An 11,949-nucleotide genomic window follows, 5' to 3' on the forward strand; every position below is an offset into this window, starting at 1 on the left:
CTATAGAGTTTAGTATCCCATAGCCATTGATATTATGTTAGGGCAAGATGGATACAGTAGGGCAAAATGAAGACAGTAGGACAAGATGAAGACAGAGACAGTAGTACAAGATGGAGACAATAGGGCAAGATGGAGACAGTATGCCAATATGAAGGTAGGGCAGGATGGAGATAATGGGCCAAGGTGGAGACAGAAGGGCATGATGGAGAAAGTAGTACAAGATGAAGACAGTAGGGCAAGATGGAGACAGTGGGCCAAGGTGGAGACAGTAGGGCAAGATGTACACAGTGAGGCAAGATGAAGACAGTGGGGTAAGTTGATCAAAGTAGGCCAAGATAGAGACAGTAGGACAAGATGGAGACAATACAACAGGATGGATAAATAGCAACATTACACAATACATGTGCCGAAAGAGAAGATGGAGACAGTAGGACAAGATGGAGACAGAGATAGTAGTAAAATATGGAGACAGTAGGACAAGATGGAGACAGTAGGACAAGATGGAGACAATACGACAGGATGGATAAATAGCAACATTAGACAATACATGTGCCGAAAGAGAAGATGGAGACAGTAGGACAAGATGGAGACAGAGATAGTAGTAAAATATGGAGACAGTAGGACAAGATGGAGACAGTATGCCAAGATGAAGAAAGTAGGACAAGATGGAGACATTAGCATAAGAGAGGGACAGTAGGGCAAGATGTAAACAATAGGATAACATGAAAAGTAGGGCAAAATGGAGACAGAAGGAGTAGATGGAGACACTCTGGCAAGATGGAGACAATAGGGCAAGATTAGGGTGGAGACAGTAGGAAAAGATAGAGACAGTAGAACAAGATGGAGAAAGTAGAACAAGATGGAGACAGTAGGGAAAGATGGACTTTGCAATAAATAAATTTAAGTGAGCCAATCTTCCTGCAAGCCAATAAATCACTTTTGGGTTCTTTTCAACATAAACCCAGTCTGCTACTCATTTATTGCTAAGACTATATGTATATTTACCCCTAGGCAGTTGGGGTGGAATAGAAGCACCTGGTACCTACAAAAAAGGTTTTCTGCAATCTAAATATAGTGGAGACAGAAGGAGAGGATGGAAAAAAACAGGACAAATAGCGACAAAAGGTAAAATTGGGGCAGTAGGAGAATATAACGAAACTAGGCCAAAGTGAAGACAATTAGACTTGTGTTTTCAACCTACAGCTTTTCACTTACTGCTAAAAAATCACCCACCATGTGAATTGCTCACATCCCGAAAGTAACGCAAGCGAAAAGTCATCAGCTTTCGACGCCCGGGAAGGAACTCAGCATTTTAGTGAATTAGCCTTGTCTGAGTGAATTTTCGCTTGCCGAGGTGGTAGCGATGGGTGTGAAGAGGTCACTCGATGGTTAGTGAATCTGCCCCAATGTGACGGCCAGGGACCCCCACCTAAATGGCTAAATAAGGGATATGAGAAGCTGGAGTAAGTGATTGGTACTGGCCCAGCCACATGCCAGTGATATTCCTGTAGAATAAATACAGAGCCAATACCTGTTTGATGCAGCCAACGGGGGGCCCAAATTTATTCCACGATGCTCATGTCACACAATTAAACATTCCGGGGACCCCACGTCCCTCCCTCAGTGATAGGGATCCAGTGAGACTGAACATATTTATAGGGAAACAAACAGTGACACCTACTGGGGGAGACCAGATGTAGATGTTAAAGGGAAAATAACTAGGGATTAGTGAAAGATTCGGCCAAATACTGGAAGCAAACAGCAGTTTATTTCTCTTTCCCTCTGTCTGCTAATTAAGGGGGAGGAGTTAGTCAGGTAAATTCTGATCAGGCTTTGTGTTCTGGGCTTGCCTGTACCCCTGATTCACTTCCCAGCTCTCCCTGTAACACCCCTTTCCCTCCTCTAATCTCATTGGCTCCCTCCTGTCTGCTGGGAGGAGCTACTGGTGAATAAAGCATCCGACCCTTCCTTGTACCTATCTAATGTATCAGCCTGTACCCCTGATTCACTTCCCAGCTCTCCCTGTAACACCCCTTTCCCTCCTCTAATCTCATTGGCTCCCTCCTGTCTGCTGGGAGGAGCTACTGGTGAATAAAGCATCCGACCCTTCCTTGTACCTATCTAATGTATCAGCCTGTACCCCTGATTCACTTCCCAGCTCTCCCTGTAACACCCCTTTCCCTCCTCTAATCTCATTGGCTCCCTCCTGTCTGCTGGGAGGAGCTACTGGTGAATAAAGCATCCGACCCTTCCTTGTACCTATCTAATGTATCAGCCTGTACCCCTGATTCACTTCCCAGCTCTCCCTGTAACACCCCTTTCCCTCAATATAAAAATAAAAACTGGGTAAATAGACAGGCTGTGCAAAATAAAAAATGTATCTAATATAGTCAGTTAGGCAAAAATGTAATGTATAAAGGCTGGAGTGAGTGGATGTGTAACATAATAGCCAGAACACTACTTCCTGCTTTTCTGCTCTCTAACTCTGAGTTAGTCAGTGACTATAAGGGGGGCCACATGGGACATAACTGTTCAGTGAGTTTGTAATTGATCCTCAGCATTCAGCTCAGATTCAAAAATCAACAGATATGACCCATGTGCCCCCCTCAAGTCACTGATTGGTTACTGTCTGGTAACCAATCAGTGTAAAGCAAGAGAGCTGAAAAGCAGGAAGTAGTGTTCTGGCTATTATGTTACACATCCACTCACTCCAGCCTTTATACATTACATTTTTGCCTAACTAACTATATCAGATACATTATTTATTTTGCACAGACTATTTATTCACCCAATTTTTATTTTTATACTGAACTGTTCCTTTAAGAACATAATTACACACTCCCACTTTCTAAAAGAATGTCTTAAAATTTAATTGGCCTTCTTTTATATATATCTCTCCAAGTCCAGGAAGTTTATGCTCAATGGATGTTGATGTCAATTCCAGATTTATATCATTTCTATTTATATTCTAGGAGTCCTATTCTCTTCCCTGTCCCACTAATACAATGTCATGTATAAAGCGCGGCTGTAGGATCAGATAAATAAATATATTGTGTATCTGTTAATAATAACTGTGCAATGTGGTGAATATCTAAATCTGTATTTTGTATTTTTTATGTGTACCCAGATATTTTTAAACTTTTTAGGAAATGTAAAATGATATTTGTATTATATGTGTATCATCAAATGCTTCCTACAACCTTTTTTAGAATTTTTTCCACAACCTTTCAGAGTAAGTGATACCAAATGATGGAAAGCGTAGAAAAACGCGAATACACATTTAACTTAATTCCTAGCGATACGATCGCTTAGTTGCCATGACAACCCGGCTGACAGAAGAAACACGGAAGAAGTGATGGGCGAATTTCTCCTGTTTCGCTTCGCCGGAAAATTTGTGGTTTTCCTGCAAAATTCGCGAGACGGCAGAAAATTAGTGAAAAATCACGAAATCAGAAAATTCACAAAAAAATCTGTAAATTGGAACGTTTGTGAAATTGGAACATTTTCATGAAAAAAATCGTGCAATTTGAAAGTTTTCACTAAAAATCAAGCAATTCGAAAGTTTTCCCCAAAAAAATCTAGTAATTTGAACGTTTTCACAAAAAAATCAAGCAATTCAAACGTTTTCACTAAAAGCGAGCAATTTGAACGTTTTCACAAAAAAATTGAGCAATTCCATAATTTTCACAAAAAAAACAGTAATTCAAGTGTTTTCACAGAAAAATCGGAAATTGCAGCCGACGAATTTTCACAGGCGAATTTTCATGGGAGATTTGCGAATTTATTTTCGCTGTTATTTTGTGCCAGACGAATTTATTCGCCCATCACTAACCAGAATGACTAATAACTAGGAAGTAGACCGGTGGAACGCAGAGAGCCAAAGACCGGGAAGTGTAACTATGGCAACCAGTTGCGATCAACTTTTAAGGAGACTATGAGAACTAGGCCCTGTGCCTCTGAGGAAGCTGATTGGTCCAGTGAAACGCGTCAGGCAGGAGGGGCTTTACATTGAGCTGCAGGGAAAAGCCACGAGGGAGAGAGAGACGCCGGCAACACTCTTATCTCAGATCCGACTGGTGAAGAAGCTTATTTATGGGCGATTACATTTATGGAAACAGAATGTGAGTGCAATTTATTTCAATTATAAAATCTTTTAGCAATAAAACAGTATAACGCTATGAAATGTCTGTACGGAGCTGCTGAGGAGGAGGGAGAATAAGGGTTATTATATGTAATAATGAAATCTACTCTTGTAAGTCGGCTCTTTAGTCGGATCTGGTGGGAGCGTTTGAATTAAGTGCACAAACATGGAAGATGGATCGGCCCATTTAAAGTGGAATTCACACCTTTTACCCCTTCAACTAGAGACTCGCCATTTCAAGGAGAACTAAAACATCACACCTTTTTTTCCCTATTCCAACACATGGAAATACATTGAATTGTTGAAAAATACTACATGATATTTTAGTTTTGTTGTTAGTTTTCTCCGTAGCCCTCGGCGCTGACCCACTTTTTGTGAAATTGTTGTACAGCCGAGAGACTGAAAAAGGACCGGCAGGAGACAACGTAACTAACGGAATCACTTTTTTTCTCCTGCACGTTCTTTTGTATTTACTGTACAGATATTTAATTAGCCCAAAACTTGGTACATTTCTATGTGTAATTTGCAGCAGCTGCAATTCCATTATAACAGGTAAATACATCCCAGAGCCACTGAGTGTCACAAGATTTCAGTTGAGCGATATTTCACCTGTAACTCAGATTGGGTCGTGTATTCAGGGCCGGATTTACATAGTGGGAACCCCTAGTCCAACTGTTGTTTGTCTCCCCTGTCCCCTCCCCTTTATTCGTGCAAATTTTCATCATCTGGACCAGAGCAATGGGGATTGGCACATGGGAAATTTAAAAAATGATTGTATCTCCTGCCGACCCCAGTGTTTCTGAACCAATGTGAGTGTGGTTGGACAGCATGCTGCACCCCTAAAATCCTGCCACCCTAGGCCCAGGCCTTTCCACAAATCCAGCCTGTGTGTACGTTATAAAATGCCTGTGTGAAATGATTAATTTGGGCCAAACTTCTAGATAAATGAGAATAAGGGTCGATGAACACAAAAGGTCCATTAGTGACTTTAATCCTATGGACAAGAAAACCCACAGTCCCGTTAGGAGACAATTTCACTCAGCTAAACACGAACCTGCAAGTCTGAGGGTCCTGGAGCAGAATGAAAGACCAATGTGAGGGGGCGACAGAAATAAATTCTATTCAAATGTGAAGCTCAAAGGACAAACAGAATGAACTCACTGGGGATGAATGAGACTTAAATGGTTTTTGTAACTGGTTTATTACTAAAGACCATTTATATTTTTTACAGCTTGAAAACTGGACTAATTCTTCCAATACAGACACTTTAATTGAATTGGATTATATTGTTCTAAGACTGGTGAGAAATATCATTGACATGTTACTATTTACACTGCTGATACTTAGTTACTATGATACTGCTACTGTGCAATTATTGTATAACTGTATCTTCTGGTCATTTAGTCCTCTGACCACTAGATGGAGCTGAGGGAACATTTGTTTGTTAAATTGACCTGAGGAAGGACCCGTGTGATCCGAAACATTTAGAGCTTCAATAAAACTATGAAAAACCTATGAAAAGGCCCTAAAGTTGTTCTTTCTATATAAATTGCAGGAAAACTGGATTAAGGGAGTCAACTGGGCAGGACAGTGGGGCGATGGGTCTGTTGAGTAAGTTGACCCCCATGAGAGGTGGAGGGGGAAGGGAAGGAGGGAATTGAGTATATAGGGTGGGGGGAAGGAGGCAATTGAGTATATAGGGTGGGGGGCAGGAGGGAATTGAGTATATAGGGTGGGGGGAAGGAGGGAATTGAGTATATAGGGTGGGGGGAAGGAGGGAATTGAGTATATAGGGTGGGGGGAAGGAGGTGGGACAGACAGATAGGGGGGCAGATATGAGTAGTGGGAATGGTAAGAGAGACTGTTGGGGGAAGGGTAAATATGACGGGGGAGTTAGTTGGGTGGGTGCAGGGGGTGTAAGACAAGGGGTAATTAATACCAGTGTTGGGTATAATACTGACTTGTTACTCTCCCCCTGTTCTGTTGGGCAGGACAATGACTGAGAACACAGACACCTCTAGGACCTGCTCCAAACTGGGCCGGAACATTGGCCTGGAGAATTGTTACCGACTGCTGAGCTGGATCTGAGTCATGTGATGTCCTGATACCCACATAATTCTCCTGTACCGACCCCTCCTGTACCGACCCCTCCTCCCCCTTCCCTCCTCTGGCAGAAGCCCCTCAGTCTGCCCCACTCTGGTCCTTTATTATATCTTATGTTATATTTGGAATTCAGACATTGTCCATGTTATGAGAATTTATTTTATTTCATAAATCAACCATTTTTGTTCTTTTCTACATTTTCATTTTTATGTCACAATGAATCCTCTAAACCCACAGTCACTGGTATTGGATAGAGTTCATACCCACTGTGGTACTGGCATGTCAGCCATAAAGCAGGGCAGAACTGCTGCTCACAATGGGGATCAGATCCATGAACATTCATACCTCCCAACATTTGTGAAATAGAAAGAGGGACAACAATATTTGACCACGCCCATTTTTTGTGGCCACACCCCATAATTACCATGTTCATTTTACAAAATTTGGCAGGTTATAAAAGTTTGAACACATTTCTGTGGTTTTTATGTGTTATTACAGTTTTGATAATGAAGCTGAATTGCCCTTTAAGCTCCAAGACACAGTTTCCCCAAGAGACCTGCTTATCATAAATTGTTACAATTGTATCTTTGCTTATCTTAAATTATTACAAAAGTATCTAAGTGCACCTGCTGAGTGTTCTGGGCTCTCTGCCAAAAGCCAGTTAAGTTTCAGAAACTTTGTATCTTTCTCTGGCTGTTCAGTGCAGGAGATCAAAGAGAAAGTTGGGACGTTTCAGTAACAAACCCGGGACTGCGGGATGAGCTGTCAATATTGGGACTGTTCCACTAATAAGGGCCCAGTTGGGAGGTGTGACATTGTGATGGAATGTTGTGCTGTTGGGCCCAGTAGTTAGTAGGGTTGGTGAGTGATAGTAAAAGTGTAGTAAGATGAGCAGAACTATATGGCCGGACATGATAATTAGGATATTGGAGATGCTGCTTATGTCACACAGGGAGAAATACTATTAATGGAGAATGTCTTTTTCTATTGCAATACTGACTGACTGAGCCTTTAGCCTATAGACCAATGGGAACACTTACCAATGTGCCAGAAAGCTAAGCAGCATAACGGGGTCAGACCTCTGTTCCTTTTCAGTGTAATTAAATAACTGATTTATTACAAACCTTGCAGGAACATACATTATATACTCATGAGATCACAGGAGGTAAGTACATGTAGACCTCCTGGTCCTGTTGGGTTTCCAGTTCTTGGTTCTTCTCCCCATGAATCACTATAACGTGACCTGTAAATTTCCAGTTGGTGGCCCATCCAGTCCCGAGCTACAGCCCACATAACATTATGTGACTACCAGTGTTTCACCTCCTTGTTCATGGTACAGTCAGTGTTGGCCAGCTGGACATTCCCTTGGGCCAACTCCTGCTCTGCCGGGGACACCCGATGAATGACCATGAGGTAGCGGTAGTTGCAGATGCTCCACTTGAGGTTGTGTTTGGCAAATCTGGTGCTGGAGAGGAGCTTGACCCCTGCTCTGTCAGCCAAAATCCCAACATAGGCATCTTCCATGGGAATGGATGGTGTGGTCTGTGCCGTTGCCAACACAGTGTGAGCCACATCAAGAGACAAGATGTAGCCAATTCCACTGGCATAAGGGGGGTAGGTGTCTGGATCATAGTTCTGCTTTGAGACGTACCACTTACTGGAGGGGTCCCTTATGACAACACGCTTTTCCCTGGAGAATGTTGAACCAACATAGAGACCTTGTCGGATCCTATTGGTACGAGCCAAGAAGGTTGGAAGCCGGTCAGTGTTGACGAAGCAGTCATCATCGGTCTTCAGAATGTAGCGAGGGTGGCACCTGTCTACTGCCCACTTTAATCCATGCATCACCTTCAGGGTCAGGTTCCGATAGGTGTCCAGGTAGTTCCCCATTAGGAGGTCACTGTTGGCTACATGCTCTTTATGGAGATGCCAGTCCAGTTCTAAGTCCAGTGTACGTCCAATCAGAAAGACTGCCTGCCAGGGGTAAGCAGCCATCTCACTTTGGGCGCCCCAAGTTTTCCTGATGATCTTCCTTTGCTCGGTATGAGCTGGGTGTGAGGTGACCAAGATGAGGAGCACTAGTCCTTCTGGGCAGGATGGTTGGACAAGGTCTCCTGAGAAGAGGGGAGACAAGTCAAGGCCCAGTCCTCCTTTAGGTTCTCCCAGTAGTTGGGTAACATGGCACCAAACCAATATGAAGAGCAGGAAGGTTCCAACACAGAGTAAGACCTTCAAATACCACGTCCTTATGTGAGCCATGGGGCAAGCAGTGCATGGTATTTATTGACTTACCCACTGGCACTACTGGAGACCACGGGGCATTTACACACGACTTGCACTTCTGAGCTCCCCGCGCGACTCTGACTCCTCACCATCCCAATGTGACTGAGCAAAGTCCAATGTGATAATCTCCGAAAATCCACAATGTGACACAACAGGGAGCTGAACCTCTGCCCTTCCCCCTCTGGCTGTCAGTCCTTAGCCCCAAGCACAAAGGCTTCTTCCCAGGCACAGTGGGGGCAGAGTGGGGGCAGACTTGCCCTTTGTTTGTGCTTTGCTGAAACTGAAAGAGGAGAGACGTCCCAGGCAGAGGGGGGAATGAAATCCTGGTGGATCTGCGGAAACTTGTTGTTGGTTCTTGTGAGTGAGGAGTGAGGAGCTGTGTTCCATAGGCCAGGCAGTGTCAGTTCCACAAGTTGCACAACCACAACAAGGGGAAGGTCCCTAATGGGCAGAGCGTCAGCTCCTCTGGCAAACAGTAGAGTTCTGTTCCCACTCACTGCACTGATCCGACTGTCAGGGAATCACAAGGGCTGTGTCTTACTTTATACAAAGGCAGATGGTTTCAATTACCCGGAACAGAAAGGGTTAAACTCACTCCCCACGTGGTGCACAAACATGAACTAGTACTGAGCCCTGTGTAAATAAGTCCGGGGGCGGGGCTGAGGGAGAGGGTGGGAGGCACCTACTGACAAATAGCAACACAGAATATTGGGGTGGGGAGGGGGGTGCAGGAGTCTGCACAGAAAGCTCAGCAGGCCCGATTGTTAGCTCTGCGGGTCACAGACTGGATATAACTAGATGTACTAATTGAAATATATGTCATGTATGAAAAGCAGGTTATACCAGAACTACAATCCTCATTATCCTGCTGTCAGATAAGTGAGAGTTGTAGTTTTACTGTATCTCTCTCTCTTAGGATCAGGACACACGGCAGATTCAGGGAGATTAGTCGCCCGGCTACAAATCTCCTCTTCTTCGGGTGACTAATCTCCCCAAAATAGCTGGCGGGATGGCACTCGGAATGATTCGATTTTCACGAGGAAACTTCAGGCGACTTCGCAAAACGAATTGCCCCGAGTGCCATCCCATCAGCGATTTACATATTAGCCGTCGGGAGGCAGTTCGGGGAGATTAGTCACCCAAAGACTTTTTCGCCGGACAACTAATCTCCCTGAATCTGCCCTTGTGCCCTGACCCTAAAGGCGACCTCACTGTGCGGCTGTTTAGCCCAATAATCAGGGCTGGACATGTGACCCCACAAAGACAAATGACCTGCAGGAGGTGTGGCCCATGTGACTGAGGTGCCTAACAACTTATTTTGCTACATTTGGTTCTCGTTAGTGATGGGCAAAATTGTCCCGTGAAATTCGCAAAATGGTTGAAATTTAGAATTTTGATGCCTGCGTCAATTTTGACATTGGCGTGAAAGTCAATGGGCGTCCAAATAATGTTGACGCGCTACACGGGCAACTTTTCCGACACGCGTCCAAAAAATTTTTTACGCTGTTGAATTTTCGCAGATGAATTTCTCAGAAGATACTGCACTTGATTTTAGCCTACAGGCCGGTTCTCACGCCTCTTGTAGTGACGGGAGAATTTTTTCCCCAGCCATGGATTTGTGCGAAAAGCGTTATTTCGTCAACCTGAGAATTGAAAACTGCTGCAAAAATTTGTAGCTGAAAAATTCACTGCATCAAAAAACTTGCATTTGTAAAAATTTTCGCGCATCAAAATAATTTTGACGGCCACTGACTTCACAAATATTTTGCAGTTTTGTGAGTTTTTTCGAAGTTTCGCAAATTTTCCTCCCTATACTTAATGTACTTACTCCCTGTACTTACTGTTCTTAATAACTGTACTTACTCCCTGTACTTACTGTACTTACTCCCTATATTTACTGTACTTACTCCCTGTACTTACTCCCTGTATTTACTGTACTACCTCAGTATATTTACTGTACTTACTCCCTGTACTTACTGTACTTAATCCCTGTACCTACTGTACTTACTCCCTATACTTACTGTACTTACTCCCTGTATTTACTGTACTTACTCCCTGTATTTACTGTACTTACTCCCTATACTTACTGTACTTACTCCCTGTATTTACTGTACTTACTCCCTGTATTTACTGTACTTACTCCCTATACTTACTGTACTTACTCCCTGTACTTACTGTACTTATTCCCTGTATTTACTGTACTTACTCCCTGTACTTACTCCCTGTATTTACTGTACTTACTCCCTATACTTACTGTACTTACTCCCTGTACTTATTGTACTTACTCCCTGTACTTACTGTACTTACTCCCTGTATTTACTGCACTTACTCCCTGTATTTACTGTACTTACTCCCTATACTTACTGTACTTACTCCCTGTACTTACTGTACTTACTCCCTATACTTACTGTACTTACTCCCTGTACTTACTCCCTGTATTTACTGTACTTACTCCCTGTATTTACTGTACTTACTCCCTATACTTACTGTACTTACTCCCTGTACTTACTGTACTTATTCCCTGTATTTACTGTACTTACTCCCTATATTTACTGTACTTACTCCCTGTACTTACTCCCTGTATTTACTGTACTTACTCCCTGTACTTATTGTACTTACTCCCTGTACTTACTGTACTTACTCCCTGTATTTACTGTACTTACTCCCTGTATTTACTGTACTTACTCCCTATACTTACTGTACTTACTCCCTATACTTACTGTACTTATTCCCTGTATTTACTGTACTTATTCCCTGTATTTACTGTACTTACTCCCTGTATTTACTGTACTACCTCAGTATATTTACTGTACTTACTCCCTGTACTTACTGTACTTAATCCCTGTACCTACTGTACTTACTCCCTATACTTACTGTACTTACTCCCTGTATTTACTGTACTTACTCCCCATACTTACTGTACTTACTCCCTGTACTTACTGTACTTACTCCCTGTATTTACTGTACTTACTCCCTGTACTTACTCCCTGTATTTACTGTACTTACTCCCTATACTTACTGTACTTACTCCCTGTATTTACTGTACTTACTCCCTGTACTTACTCCCTGTATTTACTGTACTTACTCCCTATACTTACTATACTTACTCCCTGTACTTACTGTACTTACTCCCTGTACTTACTGTACTTACTCCCTGTACTTACTCCCTGTATTTACTGTACTTACTCCCTATACTTACTGTACTTACTCCCTGTACTTATTGTACTTACTCCCTGTATCTACTGCACTTACTCCCTGTATTTACTGCACTTATAGTTTATAGAAAGAAATGAAGAGTGACATGAATAATGGGGGGGTTGGTAGCCATTATTTAATAAGCCAAGTACAATAGGAATGAATGGAGAGTAAAGGGAATGTTGGGGTGTCTCTACTTATGTCATCATTCAATTCATTATAAAACA

At 42.8% G+C, this 11,949-nt stretch overlaps 1 protein-coding gene across 1 annotated transcript; it reads right to left on the minus strand.

The window, feature by feature from the left end:
• Positions 1 to 6,387: 6,387 nt before the first annotated feature.
• Positions 6,388 to 9,157, minus strand: LOC108719175 (beta-1,3-galactosyltransferase 5). Its single transcript, XM_018267858.2, has one exon. It carries the CDS (start codon positions 8,501 to 8,503, stop codon positions 7,550 to 7,552), a length of 954 nt encoding a protein of 317 aa, XP_018123347.1. The 5' UTR covers positions 8,504 to 9,157; the 3' UTR covers positions 6,388 to 7,549.
• Positions 9,158 to 11,949: the final 2,792 nt, after the last annotated feature.

This window comes from Xenopus laevis, chromosome 1L, assembly GCF_017654675.1.
Source record: "Xenopus laevis strain J_2021 chromosome 1L, Xenopus_laevis_v10.1, whole genome shotgun sequence".
Taxonomy (NCBI): domain Eukaryota; kingdom Metazoa; phylum Chordata; class Amphibia; order Anura; family Pipidae; genus Xenopus; species Xenopus laevis.

Bases quoted from the DNA above. Each gene is read 5' to 3' on its own strand.
- LOC108719175 (XM_018267858.2), bottom strand. From the start codon at position 8,503: ATGGCTCACATAAGGACGTGGTATTTGAAGGTCTTACTCTGTGTTGGA.